Raw genomic sequence first — 23,295 nt, 5'->3', positions numbered from 1 at the left:
CGCTTTTAATTGGTTGCTTGTTGGTTTCTACTTAAGCAAATAAAGACAAATACGGTTAAGAGCATCTGTCGATCCAACGGTAAAATATTGACTGTGAACGCAGTCGACATCGCAATTTTGACATTCTTTCTAATTTGAAGTGACAGCTGACAGTCTCCCACATTCTTCCCAACCACCAAATCTTCCGACGCGATACTGAGAACCAGAACTTACAAAATACGAAGTGCTACTCACAGTCAAAGTAAGTCAATGTTTCTGCGAAAGGAATGGTTTTGACGGAAGAGAAATCGTTCTCACAACCTGTCTGCGAAGCATTTTCTGATTGAAGGAATTGACTTTTTATTTCTTTCTCAATGGCGACTGGCAACATCTCAAGCATTACCGGCGTTCCGCTCAGCCTCGACGTGAGTGACGAAGGAACGAGCGACGACATTGACAAGTCAGGAAATAACTTCGTTTATGAGACACATGAGGATCGCGCTAAAGCTAATGGTATGAAATACACCGTCTCGGATGTACCACCTTTGCCTTTGAGTATAATCCTAGGATGCCAACACTTCCTTACGATGCTGGGCGCGACGGTTCTCATTCCTCTAATTGTGACGCCCGCCATGGGAGCAACGGCCAAGCAAACAGCCGAAGTCATTTCAACTATTTTTGTGGTCTCTGGTGTCAATACATTGATCCAAACGACTCTAGGTGATCGACTGCCGATTGTGCAAGGTGGCAGCTTCAGCTACCTCCCTCCAACTTTCTCCGTCATTTTCAATCCTTCTCTGCAGGCCATTGTCGGCGACAATGAGCGCTTCCTTGAAACTATGCAGGTTTTGTCCGGAGCCATTTTTGTGGTAGGGATTGTGCAAATGGCGCTTGGGTACTCTGGAGCGATTGTACCCATCCTCAAGTACCTTTCGCCCGTTACCATTGCACCCGTCATCACGGCTATCGGACTCGGTCTCTATTCTGTCGGCTTCACCAATGTATCTACCTGCTTTTCTGTTGGCCTCATTCAAATGTTGTTGTCAATTATTTTTTCGCAATACTTGAAAAAGTTCCTTATTGGTGGCTATCCTGTCTTCGCACTCTTTCCCATCATTCTGGCGATCGCAATTACCTGGAGCTTTGCCGCCATTCTGACGGCGTCTGACGTTTGGGGTGAAGAAAGTGCTTGCCGGACTGACAGTACGCGTGACTTACTCGACGATATGCCCTGGTTCCGCTTCCCGTACCCTGGACAGTGGGGTCCACTAAAATCAAGTCTTTCGCCATCGTGCCTATGCTGGGTGGAATGCTGGCTGGCATGATCGAATCGGTCGGTGACTGCTACAGCTGTGCTAAATTATGTGGAGCACCCCCGCCAACTCCCGGAATTATCAGGTTCGTGACTTGTGAAGCTTTTTGATCTATGCTCTTTGTTTGAGATTTTTGCAACTGATTGAATTCTGCTCCTTTTGCCTATATCTGCAGTCGCGGCCTAGCTGGTGAAGGTATAGGTGTGGTGATTTCAGGGTTGTTCGGAGCTGGAGCAGGAACCACGAGCTACTCGGAGAACATTGGTGCCATTTCCTTGACCCGCGTCGGTTCCCGCGCTGTCGTCCAATGCGGTGCAGTTGCGATGATTATTGTTGGTCTATTCAGTAAAGTGGCGGCTCTTTTTGCCAGTCTCCCATCGGCCTTGGTTGGTGGTATTTACTGCGTAGTGTTTGGGCTAATCGTTGCGGTTGGTCTGTCAAACTTGCAGTACGTTGATCTGAACAGTGAGAGAAACCTTTTTATTATCGGCTTTTCAATTTTCAACAGTCTTTCCATTGCTGGTCCAGCGGGATACTTTGCGGGTCAAAGCGAGAATCCGTTTGGAGATTCAAACGCTGGCGAAATCGCACTGGCGTTGTTCAGCTCCCCGATGATTATCGCACTGATTGCGGCCTTTGTTCTGGACAACACCATTCCCGGTACACCAAAGGAGCGCGGTTTGCTTGCGTGGGCGCACGTCCGGGACGCCGACGTCAACAACGATCCAGAGTACGTCAAAGTTTACTCGCTTCCTCTCTTCTTTGCCAAGCTCTTCAAGAACTGCGGCTATTTAGAGTACGTCAGCCGTGGCCGTATGCCAAATCCTCCGGCGAATGGCTATCAACCAGGACATGGCGATATTGGAGAGCTTTGCTGCGGCGGCTGTTTTGGTGGGCCGCCTTCCTTGCAAGACGACGTGGAAGAAGTGGCTCCTCAGGATTCAGTAGTAGACGAAGAAAACATTGCAACCGAGGCTTGAGAACGGAAGTCTACAACTGTTCAGAGCCGCCCCGCCGTGCATTTCTTTCAGTACATATTTTCTGTTTGCACATACTGCGCATTAATATATAGCAAGGTCAACTTTCATTCCACTTATCAGTAGTCTTTCGACGAAGAATTAGCGAAGGAAAAAGCGGTGTATGCATCGATGGAAGATTCCTTGACATCAGTTGTGTACGACAACTTCCTTAGCTGTAAATACTACAATCGTTTCCGTTATATCCCGGGGAATATTTAAGCCACACTATGTCGCCTGAGTGTCACATAATTTCAATCCACGATGAAATCGAAGAGAGTTGTGCTCTCCGCCGCTCGAAACGCAACAACCATACCGGAGGAAATGTCATGGTTTAAAAACAACACTCTAGTCCGTTGCCAACATTGCTTTCGGATCGCTGCATCATTGCGTCGTTGACGATGCCAAATCTTGGCGAAATCTTTTTGAAATATGTTTGCCCAAGCATGGGTGTGGTAATGGCGTCGGCCATGTTTGCCGGTAAGGAGCTATCAGAGGTTGAAAGGCTGTATGAAGTGTTCGACAACCAGCAATTCTCACAGAATTCTGATTATGGCAGCTCCGGTTCGAGACTTGCGGCAAGCTCTGCTGAAAGGTTCTCTTGGTCCTTTGAATCCATTTCCGTGGACAATGCAAACAGGAAATTGCTTGGGATGGGTGATTTATGGATATTATACGCGAGATCCGTACGTTGTAGCAGGCAATCTCCCTGGTCTCATTCTGTCGATTTGGCTCAATATGGGGGCTGCCAAGCTGCAGTATTTGGACATTCACGAAAGTCAAAAAGCACATCAACACCAACGGCCTAGTCAGGAACATTGGGATGCTAGTTCTCGAACAGAATCACAAGAAGGCCTAGATGAAGTTCCTGGTTTATTTCAGTCAGAAGAGGAATTGGTAGTGGCACCGCAAGAGCGAGCACTCCTCCGGATACTTGCTGGATGGGCTGTCGTTGCAACCTACGTTGGATGGTTTTCCAAAGATGACGCGGCCGCTGTTGTTGGTGTGGTTGTGAACGCCAATCTCATTTTCTTTTATGGTGCACCTCTTCAGACTTTGCAACAAGTGATAACGGAGCGAAATTCGGAATCTATTCATTTGCGGACAATGTTCATGAACTGGACAAATACTTCTTTTTGGATTGCGTACGGTCTTTCCCGAAGAGATCCCGTTATAATCCTTCCCAATGTTATTGGTCTTTCTTTGGGTTTGATCCAGGGAGTTCTTTGTTTGGTCTATCCACGGCAAACACACGATTTAGTTGCCGATCTTGAGCCTCTAACTTCAGTGGCCTCGATTGTGGCATCCGGAGAAGTGGCACCGTCAAGCCCAATAGTATGAAACTTCAACAATAACGGGCTAGAATTGTCCTAAAGGAACCAAAGGATTTTAGATACTGTTGTAGGCATGTAAAAGACGTAAAAGATAAAAATTATAGACTTGAGCAGGAGACTTACAGTTAGGGCTATCAAACCCCTTTTGCAGCTTTAGGGGTTTTCTTATAGCGTACAACGCTTTGCTCAACAATATCTTGTAGGAAAGGACAGACGCACGAAACTAGTTCATTAAGAACACTCATATTTACAATATGGGGTTTACAGTTAATCTCTATGCGAAAAACACAGCTTTACAGGTGTGTGCAAGTTGTAGGTAACAACAACCACATTTCTCACCAGTGGGAAATCTTCTAATAGGAATAATGTGCTTTTGTTCTCCAGCATCCCAACCAAGCAATTGCGGTGCATATTCTTCACTTGAGGCTCTTGGTTGGGGTGAATGCTTAAGACAGTATGAAAACCAAAGCTTCTCAACTTTGTTGTGGGTGTTACTTTTGACAGAAATGTCTCTTATGTTAGCAACACCTCAGAAAAAGTGGTGACAATGGCTCTATGGGGCCAGGTATTGACTGGCTTTTCCCTCACTAGAATCTTGGGCTTTCTATTCCTTTTTAAAACCATGGATTCTACTGCTCCTTTTGTGACGCTTGTGTGACAGAATGTAAGAGGAAACTTGCCAGTGCAAAGCATTGCAATATACAATGGCAAAGAATTTTGTTGTTTCTTCATCTGTATGGCAATCACAATCCAAGACAAAAGGCAAGTTGATTTCAAGTGTTACGGAGTACTATGAAAGCACAACCGAGGACGGATTGCTATTATGACAGTGTGTGGTAAACAAAGGTGGGCGTTATGACAAACAACCTGCGATACACCTAAGCAAGCTTAGGGACTGTAAAACTCACTTGCTGACAATGCTCCCCACGGGTTAGACAGCGGATGCGAGGACCTATGCTATAATGCAATATTTGGATCAAAGAATTTCTAAAACAATGAGTGGAAGATTACATCCTACAAACTAGTCAATCTGTTGTTCAGTCCAGTGAACAATCCCACAAAGTGCCAGCTCATCATTGATCTTCCACAACTTCCATAATCTCAATAGACAACCTTTCTTTCACATGTATATATACCTTTGGAACTATAAGTCCCATGCATGATACCTATGGTGAGTAGAGGATCTTGTTCAATCCCACCATGTGTCTTGTGATAGCCCCTTATGTTGTCTCAGTTGTATCTCCTTAGTATCCACTTGTATCCCAACTCATCTTGGTCTTGTAAACTGACAAGTAGAGACTAAACACATGCACCTCCAGAAGCATAGCAATTGTACAAACGCTTTGATTATTGCGAGTCCACGTGGTCACGGAACAAGGCTTTGGTATCACTTCTGTGCGTGCCTCCTTAACTCCATGTGTATAGTTTTGATTCACACTTGCGACATCCGTGTTTAGTGAATAATTTCCACAAGACATGTCGCAAGGAGGTAAACCACAACAGGGTAACTCAAATACGGTAGATTTGCGCAATGAGGCCGACACAAACTCCATATGGGACACGTAACCGCTGCGTCCATTGGATTGGCTCACACTTACACTTTCCTTACCAAGTGGGAGCTGTCCAAGGGACATGCCACAAGGTAGTGTACCGTAACATCAAGTATGCACAGTGCAGGCTCAGCTCAACAGGATTTGATCATGGTGATGGTTCATACAAAGCAACCAGTAGGATTTCCAACACCATTATCAAAGATTGGCAAATTGTGGCATAGCAAGACTTCCAAAAAGAGTTTGCCTAATGTTTTTGGGCCCATATGGACCCTATGCTGAGAAGTGGGCTGTGTATGCATTGTTACATAGTACAACCAATGTATGTACAAGAGACAGGAATAACGCAATGTCAACAATACCTGGTAAACAAATGACCTGCAATACACCTAAGCGGACTTAGGGACTGTAAAACTCAGCTTGCTTACAACGCTCCCCACGGGTTAGACAGCGGATACAAGGACCTATGCTAATGCAATATTTGGATCAATGAATTTCTAAAACAATGAGAGGAAGATTATTCTACCACTAGTCCATGAGAATTGGCCCTTCTATTCAGATAGAAGACCCCTTACCATGTGCCATATAATCTTACTCCCACATAGAGTATATCCCTTCTAATTATAAATCCCCTATAGAATCACTCAGCAAGTATCGAAACCCGCCTGTAACTTGCCTTGTAATTTGTGGGACTGTATCCTAATCCTCTTTCTTGTATCCTGCTCCTGCATCTTCCATTAAAGGATGTCCTTGATCACAGCGCAAATACACTGTGCTGTGCAATAAGGCCAACATTAATGCCACGGTTCCACCATGCTCTCCACTCTGATTCACACTTCCATTATCCATGTTAGGTGCCACTTGTTGTAGGGACATGTCACCTTGGTGTATACCGTGACATGCATGACAACATCATGTTTCCTCTAGTAGGTTGTACCTGGAGAATGGGTTGGACCTAGATTTATTTGGCTTACTTCTCCTCAGGTGATGGCCTGTAGTCTTGTCATGCAGGGAATGCAAAGAAAAAGCGGAGTAATGGCACCAACAAAGCCAGTATCAGCAAGTTGGGTTTTTTTGCTTCCAAATGCAAGTCTGCAAGAGTATATCCTTAGTGGATGGTAGCAAAAGTTCACAAGCTTCCAAGCCCCACAATCTTGGCAAAGATTACAATTGACTCATTGCCACCCAAAATAGGATTGGGTTTATGTACAAGGCTTTGTGTCCTTTGTCAACACCTAGAAGATATGCAGGTCCAGCCTTCACCGGAAGGACTAAAACAGTGCTTAGGTGACGTCATACCATCCCTACGTCACCCTGCTTGAACAACATCTCGCGATCTTTGGAGTCTCCCCGGAGAAACGAACGCCTCTTTCTAACCTATCGCAACAACCAGATTCGTGTCCCTGCTCGAGCCGCCAACGAGACACCACCACCTGCTCCGGATACCTCTTGCTTACACACGCAGTTGTTTCGATACGGTATAACTACAATACCTTTCACCATGGCGCCACTCCGAACTACCTTTGCTCTTTTGTTGAGCCTCGTCTCGGCTTCTGCTTTTGCTCCGGTCCAGAATGTAGCCCGCAAGCAGACCAGGTACGGATAAAACAGAAAGCGTTGCCACATTCAATAGCACTTTCTAGCAAAGGAACAACTCTTGCAAGTCTCGAACGAGTCATCAGGGAATATTTTGCAAGGGTCTCAGATCCAAATATTGTGTGGTTGATTTATCCTATTGATCGCTTAGGAACATTGGGATCCTTCGCTGTTCAGTTGTGCAGAGACCCCGCACTGACACTTTTTTGTTTTGACTTGTTTTCCTTCATTCTCAGCGTGAGCGCCTTCAAGATCGACCCTCAGCTTTACGACGATGCCGTCTCCGACTGGGAGAAGCAATTCCCTGCCTTCTCCAAATGGGGCTGGGGACCTTCGGTGCAGGCCGAAAAGTGGAATGGCCGCCACGCCATGTTCGGCTGGTTTTTCATCTGCGCCACCGCATACTGCAAGGGACACGGTCTCATCCCGGATCCCGAAATGCTCCTCGATCTGAAACAGTGGGGTACTCTCGCCACCATCTCTGGAAAGGACACTATCAGCAACGAGCGTGCCATCATTTTGGTCGCCAACGCCCACTTCTTCGCTCTCTCTCTCGCTGCCACCATCTGCCCGCTTCCGTTCGGTGACTCTCTCTTTGTCGACCCTAACCACCCCAACTATGAAGCCATGGCCGAGCGCAACAAGAATGGATTCGGGTACCTTCCGGCCCTCAAGTTTGGACTTACCGAAGAAGCCGAAATCATCAACGGACGTCTCGCCATGCTTGGTTTGGTCATGCTCATCGGAGCCACCGCCACGTCCGGACAAAACATGCTCGATATTGTCAACGAATGGGTTGGTGGAGCTTACTTTTGAGAGGGCTTAGAGTGATTAACGTCTCTATATCTAACGCTGCTATTAGTGTTTCATCTTTTGGAAACTCTATTACTTGTTTTGCTGGAAGTTGGGGAAGAACCGACCTAGAGGCGGCGAAGCCGCAAAAAGAGGCAAAGCTACAGTTTCCCAAGCATTCGAGAATAGTCAGAATGATAATGCAAACTTTCTTTGGGGTCGTCCGTTACTTTGCGTCGTCAGCGCCAAGGAGATTCCTGTGCGGTGCGCAGGAATGAGGTCGCTCGCCTCCCTTGAATTTTTTCTAGTAGCAATTAGCTCTACCTTCTTTTCGGCGTCCATAGGCTGCGCGTCATATTGTTAATTCTCTTCTTTTTCGTTGTAAGCATACTCACGCCCCTTGGTATTTTTCAGTTCCTCTTCATCAATGTTCTTGTACGCTTCACCTGCATTGTATCCGTGAAAGACCTTGGCGGTAATCTCTACCTTAGCATCTTCCGGGACCATTTCGGGGGGAATCTCGACCCGGTTCACAATCTTAATACCAGTCGATACGATCGCATCATACTTCATGTCCGACATGGAAATAAAGTTGTCGATCTTAGTGACGCCCAAAAAGTGCAGTGGATCCGGCATGAGCGCTTGGAAACGGGTATCCTGAACACCGGCAACTTGCTCTGTACACGAAAAGTAGCGTTCGGCCGAATCCCCTCCTTCTTGACGTTTGCGCGTGTTGTAGACCAAATATTTGGTCACTTCGCCTAGAGATCGTCCCTCTTTGCGGTAGTAAATGACGATGCCACAACCTCCCTTTTGTGCCGTACGGATGCACTCTTCAATTGCATGGGTCAAGTAGGGACGACAGGTGCAAATATCGGAACCAAAGACGTCACTACCGTTACACTCATCGTGCACCCTGCACGTCAACTCTATGTCTTCATCAGGGATTGTTGCCGGATCGCCCCAAATATAAATGGTCAAACCGCCGATTGGTGGTAAAAATATTTTGATATCCGGGCGGGTAATAAGCTCAGGATACATACCGTTAGTCATCCTGAAAATTGATTGACGCAGGTTTGTTTCCGTGGTTTGGAAGCGACGGGCAAGCTCTGGAAGATACCAGACGGGTTCTATAGCGGCTTTGGCAACGATGGATTGACCCGATGACAAGAGAATTTTGCCGTCGGGAACGAGGCGACCCGTCGCGATCGCTTCACGGCATTCCGGTAAGTCTATATGAGCTTTTGTGACGGCCTGGAAATTGAAAACATTGAGTGCCATTTCGTGAGGGACGATCAGCAAGTCTTTCCACGTCTGCACCGAAACACTAAAGTTTGCTCGCTGGCACTCACAATCGTGGGTCGAATGTCCCAACCTTTCTCCAACCAATCTCCGTAAGCGTCTGTAGTCAAGTGGCCGAATGGATCCAGTGCGGAAATCTTTTTTGGATCCGACCACGATGGATAAGGTCCGATCTGAAAGACCGGACTCGTCAAGGATAGATTCGGCACGTAGGATGGATCGAGTTTCCCCGCCGCCACGGCCAAACCCGTGTACACACAGTATGACCCCTGGTGCGCCCCAATTGCGTTGCGTTGGGCTGAATGACGGACTGTACAGATAACGGGGCCGCGAACAGCAGGATCAGGATGACCCCAGGAAATTGGAATGGGATCGACACCAAAGGCATCGGGATGTGATGTCAAAGTGATCAAGTCCGCTTGCGTAACTTCGGGTAGCGGAATACCGTCCTCTTCTACAAACGTCGAAAAGCAAATAAGTTAGTTCGAAACTATGATTGCCTTTGAATCGTGTGCAGAACTAACTGTAAACTTTACGAACCTTTGCGTTCCGACGAGCGAGGTTTCTTGCTCGCTCGCGGCGACAAACCGGCAACGACGCTTGTCGAGTCCACCAAAGGATTCTCGATAGACGGTCGTTTGCTGTTGTTGCCATTGCTTTCTGTCATGTGATATGCTTGTATGTAGTCGTGTATACAAAAGTCGTCAGTTTACAGTTAGGTTGATGGATTGCCGATACCTCTCTGATTTTGTGCGTGCTAGCTAGAGCTGAATTCTAGAGATGGCGAACGATGCAGAATTACGTGACGCCTTTCTTGTCGAGCCGTAGTATTCTTAAGAAATTCTCGCAATGCTGTCATCTTTCAGCGATTGTACTTTTTACTGTTGGTGTGTATCTAGAAATATCACGCTCCATTCCAAACTATGTCTGGTTGTACGTCCTTGTCAATAGCAACGAGAGCTGCACAGTAAATTCCATTGCAGTTACAGACGCCCAGTGCACACCACTCAGCTACTGCTACAACGCGATCATTCCAGATGCTGTCTCGTTGTCAACTCTCATCTTTTCTTCGTTGCTAACTAATCTATTTAGGTAGTCACTACAACCCCTACAGGGCAGTCTCTGATAATGATAAGCATTGCAACTTGATCATTTCATCACTGCCTACATAACATCATGATTGTATAATAATAGTAGAGGAAGCGAGCTTGGCTTGGTGGATCAACTTTGCCGTTTTGTGGTTTTGTTTACGAGACAATGGTACTGGCCGTGGCGGACTCGTACTTCCAGTTGGAAGGAAGTTTACGGGTGGTTCGGTAGTAACGAGCCAATCGGTGAATACGCGATTCGATCAAAATGAGTCGGAACTTGGAGTCTTTGTCCTTGCGGTTGCGCTCCAAATGTTTACGAACTTGGACCGCCTTTTTGATAAGCATGTACAGATCTTCCGGGATTTCCGGAGCTAATCCGTTGGCCTTGAGGATGCGAACAACCTTTTGGCCCGTGACAAATTTGACCTGCGCAATACCATTAGAATCACGGAGAATGACACCAATCTGACTGGGTGTCAAGCCCTTCTTAGCGAGCTTGCACACCTGGTCTTCGACATCGGCCGAGGAAACCTTGAGCCAACTCGGGGGAGTGCGCTTGAAAGGAAGGGCTCGTCGGGAAATACCCTTGCCCGGTGCGTGCATGCGACCCATGGTTCTGCAAATGGTTAGAAAAATAGGATGAGCCAATGAAAAAACATATTTGCTGAACGAAAAGGCAAAGCGGAAATTAGGACGACAGGAAGGAGACTGCGCGATGGTTGCCTTGTAACCAATACTTCCATTCTGTATCGTCTCGCGAGACCTTCTCGTTCGTTTCGCCTCTGCAATCGACGAATTACACTCTAAATCAAGAGATGAAAAGACTTACAGATAAGTTGATTAGTATTCGAAAGGGACAACTGGAGGGAACGACGGGAAGCAGTCGAGTTGACGGTGTGGTGCTGTGACGGTAATTGGACCGGATACTGGGGCGGAAATTGCGAGGCGGGTGCTGCGAGGTGTGCTGTACGGGTCAAAATCTTACCGCGTTTACTAAAATATGGACTAAACTAGTTTTTCGTAGTTGCGCTGCGTAACAACGGATAAAGCTCCCGACGACGCTCCACTCGTTCCAATACACACGATATTGCTCGTTTCGTTGCTGTTGTTGCTATTCGAGAAAGTAGAAGCTAGTTCATCATGTAAGAATACTCATTCTTCGTCAATGAGATTGTTGAGTCTCTGATAGGAACCGAAAATGTAGGAAGGAAGCGCTGGCAACTTTCTGATGAAAGATGTTTCTGATGAAAGACGTTTGCCGTTGACAAACATCCGTCCCACGAAAGTAGTGTCGGGAAACGTTGGCTCACTCGGTTGATTCTTTTTCTCCTTTAATAGGCCTCGAGGACCGAAGAAGCACTTGAAGCGCTTAAATGCGCCCAGCCACTGGAATCTCGGCAAGATGACGGGCGTGTTCGCCCCGAAGCCTTCGCCGGGACCCCACAAGGAACGCGAGTGCCTTCCCATTTGCATCGCGCTTCGCGATCGTCTTAAGTACGCCTTGACCAACAAGGAATGTATGCAAATTTGCATGGAACGTTGTGTCAAGGTCGACGGCAAGGTCCGCACGGATCACAACTACCCCACAGGATTTATGGACGTTGTTGAACTCGAAAAGTCGGGCGATCGGTTCCGCATCTTGTTTGACAGCAAGGGACGTTTCGTCTTGCACCGGATCAACCGGGAAGAATCGCAGTACAAGCTCTGTCGCATCAACAAGATATACATTGGCAGCAAGAAGATTCCGGTTGCTGTCACGCACGATGGTCGCACCATCCGATACCCCGACCCTGATGCCAAGGTCAACGACACTGTCAAGGTCGACCTTGCCACTGGCAAAATGTCCGACATTATCAAGTTTGAGTTGGGCGCCATGGTGACTTTGGTCCGTGGTCGTAACGCTGGACGAGTGGGTACTCTGATGCACATTGAGCGTCACCTGAACAGTTTCGATATCGTGACCGTCAAGGATGCCAAGGGTCACACTTTTGCCACCCGTCTGCACAACGTCTTCGTGATTGGCAACGGTACCACTCCTCAGATCTCCCTACCCAAGGGACGCGGAATCAAGAAATCCATTATCGAAGAGCGTGCGGAAGCAGAAGCTGCCGGACGTATCTAAACAACATCTTTATCAAATAGCAACGTCACCGAAAACAACCCTGCTTCTACGTTTACTTGGTGTTCTGTTCAAGTAGGCAGGCATTTTCTAGAGCTTTAGAGACATCTTTTTTGTGGATGTGTTTTATTTGTAGACGCAATGGTTGCCGAACAAAAGCGATAGGATGATAGCCAACTTCTACCGGCTCGTTTGAGAATGTTAGGGCAAGTAGTGGAGGGACATATCTTACTGATAGTTTACTGTAATAGGGTATCTTTGGATGACGGCGTAGCGTTGCGCGTACGTGGTTTTGGTAAGGTTCTGAACCAAAAAAGTGACTCACGGGATCGCAACATCATCGGGAGCCACCACAGCGCGAATGTGGTTTGTTCGATGACAAACCGAAAGGTTGTTTGTTCGGGAACTTTACTTTTTCGTTGTCATCGCAATCCATTGATACAACTCGCTCGCTATTCTCCATACCAGCGATTCGAATAAATCAGCCCTCTTTTGGAGACGAAAATACGAGATTCCACTGATTGAGCATTCAAAAACTACCGATTTACCCGTTCGTTCGACAGTTTCTGGGAGTCTATTTATCTTCTATTCCAAAAAGACAGTCACTATCAACAATGCGTTTGACATTAACAATCCAAGTGGCGCTGACCCTGCTTCTGTTACCGTCGTCGACTGTGTGGGCTTTTCGCACGTCGCCCGCGACGCAGGTTTTCTCTCGGTCGCGTCCGATGCGGTCCGTGGCTTCTTCGTCGTCGTCGTTTTCCTCGGTAGCACGCCGACCAACGTTTCTCCAAATGGGTGTCATGGAAGACTTCCTGACCGGTGCGGATTCTTCCAAACGAGACGCCGACAACAAGTCCTACTTGGATCAATTGCAAAAGCGTGTGAACGTTGTCAATAGCTGGGAAGCGACGGTAGAAGATCTCGGGGACGATGAGCTGGAAGCCAAAACAGCCGACTTCAAAAGTAGACTTGCTAAGGGGGAAGACATCAACGGACCCCTACTCGAAGAGGCATTTGCGGTTGTTCGCGAAGCTGCTTGGTACGTGTACATCATTATGCTGGAACGGTATCAATCATGTCCACCTTTCAATGCATCTCAAACATAATTTCCACCCTTGTCTTTCTCCTTATACAGGCGTGTTTTGGAACTACGACACTACGATGTGCAAATCATGGGCGGATTCATTCTTCACGATGGTCGCCTGGCCGAGATGGCCACTGGTGAAGGAAAGACGTTGGTCTCCACCTTACCCACCTACGTCAACGCATTGACAGGAAAAGCCTCTTTCGTTATCACTGTCAACGATTACTTGGCCCGCCGTGATATGGAGAAGATGGGACAGGTTCACCGCTTCTTGGGACTCACTGTCGGTTTAATCCAATCCGGAATGACGGAAGAACAACGTCAAAAGGCGTACGCCTGTGATGTGGTGTATGTGACCAACTCGGAATTGGGGTTTGATTATTTGCGTGATCACTTGGCGCTATCACCGAAACAGACCGTATTGCCCGGCGGAGCTGGGGAGTTTGACGGATTTTGCGTGGTCGATGAAGCCGATTCGGTTTTGATTGACGAGGCTCGAACGCCCCTCATTATCAGCAAACAAGTTCCGGCACCGGCCAACAAGTACGCGACGGCCAACCAACTCGCGGGTGCATTGAAAACAGGAATTCACTACGAAGTGGATCTGAAAAACAAAAATGTGGTGATGACGGAGCAAGGATATCGTGAATCGGAACGTGCGCTGGGCGTAGATAGTCTTTTTTCAATTGATGGGAAAGGGGAAGCGTGGGCGCCGTTCGTAGCGAATGCCGTCAAGGCCAAGGAGCTCTTTGAAAAGGACGTCGAGTACACTATTTTGAAGGATAGTTCGGGTAAGTCTACTGGAGTCGGTATCATCGATGCGTTCACTGGCCGTGTTCTGGACGGTCGCCGGTGGTCCGATGGGCTCCACCAGAGTATTGAAGCCATGGAAGGCATTGATGTTAGCGAACAGAGTAAGGTGATCGCAAAGGTAACCTACCAGGCCCTTTTTCGTCAATTCACCCGATTGTCGGGCATGACGGGTACGGCCATGGCTGACGCCTCAGAGCTGGAACAAACGTATGGTCTCATGGTCACTCCCGTGCCGACGGCCTTGCCCGTTGCTCGCCGCGACTACGCGGACGTTGTCTTCAAGACTCGCAGAGCTGCTGATCGTAATCTGATCAAAGAAGTTGTGAACGTTGGTGGGGGTGAGCCTTTAGGTCGCCCATGTTTGATTGGAACCACATCAGTTGCACAGAGTGAAATTTTGGTGGAGGCGCTTGTCAAGGAAGGAATCAAGGCGGAACTTTTGAATGCGTCCCCAAAAAATGCGCCACGAGAGAGCGAAATTGTTGCGCAAGCTGGTCGATCTGGTGTGGTGACGGTTGCCACAAACATGGCAGGACGCGGTACAGATATCTTGTTGGGAGGCTGTCCGACGACAATGGCACGAATAAAGACAAGATCTATCCTATTGGATCGAGGAGTTTTGTCGGCGGAAGAAAAAGCGGGGGTTCCGCCTTCTCCTTCCGAAAACTACTTTCCGGCTCCTATCGATGAAGACGTTCTTACCATGCTGAATGACGCTGCCGCTTCTTTAAAGAAGGCAATGGGCATCGAATTGACCGGTATTGAGCTCGATGAAATCTTAACTGTTGCTTTTGACACAACCGAGGCAGAAGATGACCTGGACTACATTGTGAAACTTCGCGACGCTGCAGCTGCCGTCAAGGCCGTTTACGAGCCTGTATTGGCTGAAGAGAAGGAAGCCGTAAAAAAAGCAGGTGGTCTCTACGTAATGGGAACGAACCGTCACGAATCATCCCGTATCGATCAACAACTACGAGGGCGTTCCGGTCGCCAGGGTGATCCAGGTTCGTCGCGTTTCTTCCTTTCCTTTGAAGACGACATGTTTGTCATCTTTGGAGGTGACCAGTTGAATAGAATGCTGGAGATGTTTCGAGTTAGTGAGGACATGCCAGTCGAAGCTCAGCAGGTGACGGATGCTTTGGACAAAGTTCAGAAGCAAGTCGAAGAAAAATATAGAGATATTCGCCGAGAAATCTTTAACTTCGACGACGTACTCAATAGCCAGCGAAAGGTGATCTATTCACGCCGAAGAGGAGTACTATTTTCGGCTCCGGAAGATTCGTTGAAAATGATGAAGACGTATAATGAAAAGACAATCCAAGACATTGTCAAGGCGCAGACAGACGAGGCTGGTAGCGTCAAGGTCGACAAAGTTTTGGAAAAGATTGCTCAGTTCTTTCCACTTGCACAGCCTTTGGTCACCGTTGGCGACTTAAGTGGTAAGAATCAAAATGCTGTCGCTGACCTTCTGAATGTTGCCGTTGAGGAGGTTTTCTCCGCAAAGATAAAAGAAATGGATGCCCTAGCAAAGTCCGCTGGAAATGCCCCGAATTCGCTAGGGCGGTCGGCCAACTACATCGCGCTCGTAACCATGGACAACGCCTGGAGTGATCATTTGCAGGCAATGGAGAATTTGAAAGAGTCTGTAATTCTACGGCAGTACCAAGGAAGGGATCCTGTGGCCGAGTACCAAAACGAAGCGTTCAAGCTGTTTCAGGGTCTGGAGGACACAATGCGCTTCAACGCCGTTTACTCTCTATGGCAATCACTCGCAACGCAACCTCAAGCAGTACAACAGCAGACTTGAAAATGATATGCAATATACATGTAGACAGCGCTCTTTCAGTTACCTATTTTCTAGAAAGGAGCGCTATCTGAAATTTGCAATCGCATTCCAAGAAGAATTTAATTCTTCGTTATATTAGGCAACCCACACGACATAATACACCTTTAGAACGACTCCGTTGAGACCAGACTGGAAAATAGACCCTTTCGAATGAAACGTTGGCAACGGACACGTTATAGATGTGATAATGAACATATTGGTCACTACCTATCAACGTGGAAATAAGTAATATTAAACATATCAATAGAAAGTTGTTGGTGGATTATTTCACGATAGCTTCTGTTAGATTGTCGGTTCTCCCCTCCTGGTCGGTGACCCTACCCTTTGGATATAGGGGTTGTTCCCGCTTGGGGAACTTTGTGAGAGACGCCGATTCTACTTCCTCACACTGATCTGAAAATCAACTTTCGACTTGACGAGATTCAAAACGAGCTTGTCCGGCAGTAAGAGTCGAGGATTTTTACAATACACCGCACCTGCACCAACCATGAAGGAGGCTGTGTCAGAAGCAGATTTGTTCGCGGGTAATGTACTGCAGGTCGCGCAGTATATGACGGCTTTCCAGTCCGTTTACAGATATCCCGACGATCCGCCGCCATTTTTCGTTACTCCCGATCGTCTAGAAGAAGCTTTGCGATTTGATGTTTTACTGAAAAGGCGCCGATTGATGCAAGACGAAGCGGAAGTGTTTGAACGTCGAAATCAGTTGGAAGCGGTTTCAGCAAAAGCCCATCATCGCCTACGTCGGGAACTGAACACCGTCGAAAAACAAATCGAAAATTGGCCAAGCAAACCATGTCAAATATATATTCTGACGCTCCTGCAGCGAGTGCAAGTCTGGACAACGAAAGCCATGGTACAAGACTTGCTAGTATCGCATAGCTCTCCGGAGGAATTAGGGTCGCCTCCAGTTTGCTGGTCTGTGTTATTAAACTTACCGTCAGCAACGTACGCTAACGCTGGGGTTGATCCTCTTTCTTGTACAAAGAAACCATGCACTCCTGAAAAAATGTCCGAGTTTGCCAAGCTTTTCGATCTTGTACGTGAAAAGCGTTGTGCCGAGATCCCACACGACAATGGCTTGTGCTCGCTGGCACTCACACCCAATATTTATACTTGGCTCGAGTTTGCTCGTCTGGCAGACATGGTCAATCAGCTTCCCAACGAAGCCCTTCGAGCCAAAACCGCCACCAGCCCCCTCGCGCAATTACATTCGCAAGGATTGCGGTCTACTACCGCCGTAAAGTTTAAGTTTCGGGCGGTCGACTTGGTTGCGCTCTGGATTCGGGCCCAGCGTAATACGCCTTCAAGGAGGCATTTGACGCAATTGTTTGAGGTCCAAGAAATCAAACAACCAAATGGTCAGAAGGGATACGAGGCGACATTTGCTGGTAATCATCGGTCTATGACGCGAAGAGTGTGGTCGGAAAGTCCACTTTTAGATCAGCTCGTAGCATATGCAGTACAGGATCAGCTTTTGTGCAAAGCACATCTGGTGGAACAGGAACTGGTACGCGATCGTGGTACAGTACCGCTACAACGTTTGCGCAAGGGGAATACGCAACAACGCGGTCAAAAGCGACAACGCGCGCATCAAGATGATCAAGATGATGCGGTTGACCCGACGGTGCTCACTCAACTTTGGAGAGCCTGTCAAGCCTTCTTATTACGATCATGGGCCCGTGGACACGTTTCCATCCTTCAGGTATTGTTTGGTTCTGTGGCCGAGCGAGACTTCAAGAATGCTAACTCAAGTTCAACTGAAAAGGCTAGCACAGAAAATCGCTTTTTGGGATTATTGCGACAATACGGGTTGGATTCGGGAACACTGGCTGGACTGGAAAAGTTATTGTTGGACGGGCACTATGACGGATCCCAAAGATTCGGTCAAGCCGTACTAGCATTGCTGAATGGGTGGATAGATGTGCTACGTAGCCAAGACACGATCACGCCCGATCTATATGTGATCATGAACGAGTGGGACGCTTGTTTTCAAGGCCCATTTTACAAACAGGTTGACGAGCAGGGAATTGTTGCGACGGCGCGATCGTTCATTGATGAGATATCCGTTGACGAGTTCGACAACACCAGGGATATCTCACGAGCGCTTTCTCGTTTTCCTCCCCCCTGGATAGACAAATGCACCGTTTGTGGATTTGAAATTCTCGACGAGCACTTCCGTGTCTGCGCGTGCTGCGAAGGGCCGGTTCATAGATCGTGCTGTCGTTCAGACCGAAGCTGGAGTGTCGGAAGTTTTCTCGAGGCATACAGTCCGCTCAAACACATTTTTCGGATACGTCTACCGCTTGTCAATCCTGACTTTAGGAAGTTGAACTCAGTGAAAATAGCATGGACTACCAAGGTTTTGGTTTGCAGTCGGGAGTTGGGAGAATCAGGGGAACTCCTACCTTACGGTATGACGGTACCCAGTACTGAAAAGTGTACGAGGGTATTGGAAAGTTTGCTTAGTGGCGAACTACGTGTCACTGATGTTGACTCTATGGACCTGCCGTTGGCCTGCGATCATCAAGGTTTGCTTGTTACGAAGGTGTCAGATAATGGTTGCGCTAAGAAAGCTGGTGTTGAGGTGGGGGATGTAATTGTGGCGATGGAGCTGATAGACTTGGCAGGTGCTCAAGCAGAGACAAAGTTCACTAAATCCAAAATTTATACGTTGTCCCATCTTGAGAGGCACCAGCAGCGGGCTTTATTTCAAGAAGCTGCCACAAAAGTGAAATTCGTCGTAAAACGTCCGAATGCCCCGATCGTTCTTAACAGTCATCGATTTCTGGCTGAGTTGCAAGCGATGAATTCTTCAATGAGCGCCATTATTCGAGCAAATGAATCGATGTGGTATTGTGCGGAATGCATTTTGAGCGACGAAAGTCGAACGTTGGAATTGGAGCACGCTCGAATCTTGCGCGAGGCTCATTACTGTCGCTCTCTGATTCGCCGGCTGTCGGTTGAAGAATGCGGCAGAACTTACTACGATGTTCCGATTGAATCCGACAAGGCCGTCAAAAACAGCTCTAAAAGCGGATTTTCAGTTTTTGTCAGTCTACGACGACTTGAACTCATGATGGAAAGTATTATTGCTCGATACTCTGTCGACAAGTCGCTTGAGAGTAATGATGCTTGCTTTTTCGTTGGTTCAAAAAGACTTGATTGGGCTCCTGATGCAATGGAGTCTAAGCCTCTGGAGCTCCTCTGTAGGGGGATAGACCATATTGCAACTCAAACTATCGCGATTGAGCTAGATTGCCAGGAGTTCCGAAGACGAGATGGTTCAATATTGTTTAAAAACTTCCTGCGACTCTTCTGCTCTTGGTGTCTCGCCGGTTCTCCAGCAACACGACTCTTAGTGGCAACAAAATGCCCCGTTTTCGCTAGCTCGCTTGCGTGGACCAAAAATCTACGTTTCTGCTCATTATGTGGCGTTTGGCAGTCTGACGCTTCAGAAGAGGTTTGCTCGTATTGTCTGCGAATGCAGCTCTCGCCTACTCCAGATTACCATGACACGTTGTGTTGGTATGAGAAATGCTCTTCGTTGATCGGGTCGACCATTCTCCTCCTGCCGGGTGACCCGCTATTATTGTCTACTGAGGAAAGTTTGAAAGATCTCAGCATTTCAATGGAGCAACATGGGAGACCCTTTGAGCTTTTGTGCGTTGCCTTCATACCTTCTATTTATGATGACCGTGAAGACGACAAAGCTTCCCGAGACGGGGTCTTCTACCTTTTACCAGTTGCCAACACTGAACAGCTCAAGTTTCTATTAGCAAAGTGCACCCTCCGTGAATTCACTGTTTTTGATGTAGACAGATGGAAAGCAGATGGACTTCTGGATCTTCCAGGGGTCATTCAACTCTCGTTCAAAGAGGTCCACTCTTCCCTCGAGAAGACGAAGCTGATCGAAGAAGCAATTGCGAGCAAAGTCATAGAAATAGCTCAATGTTCGTTTGAAGTCGACAACACGGATAACGCTATCGAAATTGCACATACCGTACCACACGCGACGTACGCTCTTTGCCAAAACATAAGTTGCAGCTCATCTTCAGGAGGCATGGAGAATAATTTAGCACTGAGCGTCGACAATGTTGAAAACTGTAGCCTGCTCGCAACCAGTGCAACCTTGCAGTCCTTTGCTTGCGGAAGGAACCCAGTTTTTCTCGCGATTCGGAATAGCTGCAAAAGAATCTTGGAAACAAATGACAATGCTACTACTGCAAACCGTTGTGAAGTCTGTTTTGACCCGTTTGATCGCTACGAAAAAGGCAAGCGACTGTCTAGAGAATATAAAGAGCAAAGACTGCGTTCAGCTTTCGACGGTGGGCACGATAGAAGTCTTTTAGATTCTATTCAAGAAGGCGTCGCTGTTGTCGAGGTGAAAGCCCATCAGCATCAGGCAGCGGTTCAAGTCTCCAGAAAGATGGTAGATTGCCAGAAAAACGTGACGTTTTCTCCAAAAAATCACGGCAACCCAAAATCGTTGCAACAAAGTCAATTGGAACTGATTGTGATTGACAATGACGAGAGTGCCACCGTAGGACAGACTCAAGAAGAGCAACCTCAGACAGGAAATGAGCAGCGGCAGCGGCACGTCCCGGGCTCTCCGCGCAGCACTCATGGTACTAGTGTCTTTAAATCTAAATTGTGCCCATCGAATTTTGACGTCCGAATGTTTGCTCCTGCTTTTGTTGTTCCTCAAGAAAATGGAAATCTACTTACTTATTTCTGCATGGATGCGCTCAATCTTGCGTGGCAACGGCAGTCTTCACGAGAAACTTATTTCCGAGAATCTTTGCTGACTGCAAACGATCTCTATATGCCCATTTTTCCTCGCCTTGCTTCAGTTCTGACCATTGCAGAGACGTCGCTACTTTTGCACTCCGCCTGCAGAGGCATGCTCATGTTGGGGCTTCGAATGCTCTGTCCACGATACGATGTCTTGGGACTGCTCAGTGAACTCGGGCTTCTTCTAAAATCAAATCGCTTTAAAATACCTGCTCTACCAAATGAAGCATGGTCACAGTTTCTGGCTCAGGATTATAAGAGGCAAGTCAAAGAATCGGAATATTTCCAAGAGAGAACTGAACGAGACCATCGACCAGTGCAGTTCTTTGATCCGAATTTTGAGTATAGAATGCCTTTTCTCAGATTTCCTATTGATCGGTTTTTGGAGTCCTTCTTTCGATGTGGTATTGTCCCTGAACGGATAGCTGTGGAGTTTTTCGAATTTGACAGGGACAATCGCGCCACAGCCAACATAGACAGTATTCCAAGCAGAATTCGTGGAGGCGGAGATGAGATTGAGGGTCAGCCTCGCGTACCACTTCAAGCAAAGCTCCTTTCGGACATTCCGAAATCAATGTGGAATAAGACTCTGGTTTACTCGTACTGTACGACTACACTAGCAGACAAAAGCCACGGGCTTGCAAAATTTATCGGACATGTTGACTTCCCGCCGAATCTGTCGAATCCGTCTGAGGAAGTTGATGAAGTTCAGGTTTCTATGTTTTTCCTCTCTAATGTTGGGCTCTTCACGTCAAAGGTGGTTCACTCACTGCACCCGACCATTTTGTATATCGCCCCAGAATCTGGCGAAGAAGCCAAGATAGAGTCGTCCTATCAACAGCTTCGTCAACGGCATTTTGCTGTGAGCCCGCTCTCAGCCGAAGATAAAGAAAAAGAGGGACGAAATGGCCAGTCTACCACAAAGCCACTACAAGAGCCTCTGCACTGTCAAGGGGTGGGACCGTCGAACACTACACAGCCGCCAATTTGTGCAACAAGAAGAGCTACCAGAGACTTCACGAGCAACACATGTGCTGATAGCACGGATATTTCCGATGCCATTCGAGACGAGGACGCCGTTCAACTACTGCAGTCTCTTGCACTATTCGACCGTGTGAAGCTTGGTATCTTGCCTGACAAGAGACACATATACATGTTGATATCCGATCCAACAGTGATTTATTTGTCTAGTTTGACAAACGAGCTCGGACATCCCGCTTTTTTGCCAAACGATCATCTCGTGAGGTGTCAACCGTCGGATGAAGGTATCGCCTCGAAAACCAGTTTCTGTCCGTGGGGATGCCTTACCAACTCCGACTCCGGACATGATAGTAAATCATCGCTGCAATTGGAGCCTACCGCAATGTATGATCATGTTACCTCACGTCACTCTTTCGGTATCGGTACTAATCAAAGAGTCGTTTCCCTCGGAGGTGATAGATTGTCGCGACTGGACAACGGGAATTCTGTCACGCAGTTATTCCAAGAAGTGACACTTGCATCTCTTCGCGCTGCGCCTTTACTTGACAACGAATCATACGTACAAGAACTGAATATTCCCTCCACAAATGGAACGGCTAATGGGGTTCACCACTCTTTGGACACTAGATGTGTAAATTTTCGGACTTCATTTCTTGTTAAGGCTCGTTGTGGGCAAGACGATGTACTCAAGAATGCTTGCGACAGTTTCATTGTGCAACTTGTCCGCCTTGCTTGGCGGCTGTTCACATTGTTTGATGTCCATGGAGATGGAAACTTTCGATCGAAGTCTCTTGATTTAGAGCAGATCACCGGTTTTTTTCGCTATCCGAAAATGCAAACGCTGCCGGCTGACAAAGTCGTTGCTGATTACGATGCCCATCGCTGCACTGAGGAATGCCGTACATGCACCTTGGAGACTGAGCGCGTTGTTCTTGTCGACCAAGCTGGTACAACATTCAGTGGCATTGGATGTGCTGCATTCACTAAAATTCGATTTAATCGGACCCTTGAAAGCCCTGAAAAAAACGCCGTTTTAAAGCATCGTCTCTTGGAGCTTACCGCGATAGTCCCTCTGTATCTACGAAAGGAAGCAGCTCTATGGACAGATAAACACCTTGTTCAATTTCGCATCGCAATAAGAATGAGTCAAGAGATCAGTACCCTCTGTCAGTCGTTTGCTGTCATACTCAGTTCAGTGAATTGTAGTAAGCTACCAGACTGGTGGCGGTGTGATGGTCCAGGGTGGCTGGCAATCCATACAATATTGAACGTGGCCTCCGAATCACACCTGTTCCTTCATATGCACTTGTTTGAATTTGCAATCTCAGAAGCAGCTGGTATTGCTATTACAGAGCCCTCTCCATGTTTACAGTTTATTGACAAGCACCTGACCGGAAAGACTTCGCAAAGCTTTTTGGAGCAGATTGAACATTCACTTAGGTTTGCCGGATCGATGGGTGTTGCTCCGTTTGTAGGCGACGAGGATTTCGAATGCGTAGTCTGCCAAGATGGTGGGAGCCTATTGTGCTGTGAATTTTGTCCCGCTGTTTGTCATAAGGAGTGCGCAGGACTTCGTGATGACCCAGAGGCCTTTGTTTGTTCCGGATGTGTAGCTGATTTGAATGAGTTGCACGACGTACATTCAATAAAGAAATTGAACTAATGTAATGTGAGATTGAAGC

At 47.4% G+C, this 23,295-nt stretch overlaps 8 protein-coding genes across 8 annotated transcripts; 6 read left to right on the top strand and 2 right to left on the bottom strand.

The window, feature by feature from the left end:
• Window positions 1–353: 353 nt before the first annotated feature.
• PHATRDRAFT_31650 (solute carrier) lies at window positions 354–2,272 on the top strand (the record flags this gene model as incomplete). The annotated part of the gene is made up of 3 exons (XM_002177087.1): window positions 354–1,182; window positions 1,239–1,377; window positions 1,468–2,272. 3 exons carry the CDS (start codon window positions 354–356, stop codon window positions 2,270–2,272), a joined length of 1,773 nt encoding a protein of 590 aa, XP_002177123.1.
• A 588-nt stretch (window positions 2,273–2,860) lies between these two features.
• Window positions 2,861–3,649, top strand: PHATRDRAFT_31649 (predicted protein; the record flags this gene model as incomplete). Its single annotated transcript, XM_002177086.1, has 1 exon — window positions 2,861–3,649. The coding sequence occupies one exon, from the start codon at window positions 2,861–2,863 to the stop codon at window positions 3,647–3,649; it is 789 nt and encodes a 262-aa protein (XP_002177122.1).
• Window positions 3,650–6,593: 2,944 nt separating this feature from the next.
• Window positions 6,594–7,672, top strand: LHL1 (early light induced protein). The gene is made up of 2 exons (XM_002177085.1): window positions 6,594–6,788; window positions 7,025–7,672. Exons 1-2 carry the CDS (start codon window positions 6,694–6,696, stop codon window positions 7,602–7,604), a joined length of 675 nt encoding a protein of 224 aa, XP_002177121.1. The 5' UTR covers window positions 6,594–6,693; the 3' UTR covers window positions 7,605–7,672.
• Window positions 7,673–7,940: 268 nt separating this feature from the next.
• On the bottom strand, window positions 7,941–9,620 carry PHATRDRAFT_42619 (predicted protein; the record flags this gene model as incomplete). Its single annotated transcript, XM_002176580.1, has 3 exons — window positions 9,423–9,620; window positions 8,933–9,336; window positions 7,941–8,894 (listed from the first exon to the last, which is right to left on the bottom strand). Exons 1-3 carry the CDS (start codon window positions 9,547–9,549, stop codon window positions 7,941–7,943), a joined length of 1,485 nt encoding a protein of 494 aa, XP_002176616.1. The 5' UTR covers window positions 9,550–9,620.
• Window positions 9,621–10,129: 509 nt separating this feature from the next.
• Window positions 10,130–10,585, bottom strand: PHATRDRAFT_9199 (predicted protein; the record flags this gene model as incomplete). The annotated part of the gene is made up of 1 exon (XM_002176579.1): window positions 10,130–10,585. The coding sequence occupies one exon, from the start codon at window positions 10,583–10,585 to the stop codon at window positions 10,130–10,132; it is 456 nt and encodes a 151-aa protein (XP_002176615.1).
• Window positions 10,586–11,051: 466 nt separating this feature from the next.
• On the top strand, window positions 11,052–12,126 carry PHATRDRAFT_17324 (predicted protein). The gene is made up of 2 exons (XM_002177084.1): window positions 11,052–11,115; window positions 11,312–12,126. Coding segments are annotated over exons 1-2 (786 nt in total). The 5' UTR covers window positions 11,052–11,113; the 3' UTR covers window positions 12,096–12,126.
• Window positions 12,127–12,895: 769 nt separating this feature from the next.
• On the top strand, window positions 12,896–15,799 carry secA (nuclear-encoded-like protein of plastid sec; the record flags this gene model as incomplete). Its single annotated transcript, XM_002177083.1, has 2 exons — window positions 12,896–13,134; window positions 13,231–15,799. 2 exons carry the CDS (start codon window positions 12,896–12,898, stop codon window positions 15,797–15,799), a joined length of 2,808 nt encoding a protein of 935 aa, XP_002177119.1.
• A 526-nt stretch (window positions 15,800–16,325) lies between these two features.
• On the top strand, window positions 16,326–23,295 carry PHATRDRAFT_42616 (predicted protein; the record flags this gene model as incomplete). The annotated part of the gene is given in 2 exon segments (XM_002177082.1): window positions 16,326–23,207; window positions 23,227–23,295. The coding sequence occupies 2 exon segments, from the start codon at window positions 16,326–16,328 to the stop codon at window positions 23,233–23,235; spliced, it is 6,891 nt and encodes a 2,296-aa protein (XP_002177118.1). The 3' UTR covers window positions 23,236–23,295.

Source organism: Phaeodactylum tricornutum, chromosome 1, assembly GCF_000150955.2.
Source record: "Phaeodactylum tricornutum CCAP 1055/1 chromosome 1, whole genome shotgun sequence".
Classification (NCBI taxonomy): Eukaryota; Bacillariophyta; class Bacillariophyceae; order Surirellales; family Neidiaceae; genus Phaeodactylum; species Phaeodactylum tricornutum.
This window is presented reverse-complemented; position numbering and strand designations above follow the sequence as displayed.

What these genes read in the sequence shown, in the direction of transcription:
- LHL1 (XM_002177085.1), top strand. Translation starts at nt 6,694, where the DNA reads ATGGCGCCACTCCGAACTACCTTTGCTCTTTTGTTGAGCCTCGTCTCG. An exon ending in GTAGCCCGCAAGCAGACCAG is followed by an intron (nt 6,789 to 7,024) that starts GTACGGATAAAA and finishes CTTCATTCTCAG; the next exon opens with CGTGAGCGCCTTCAAGATCG.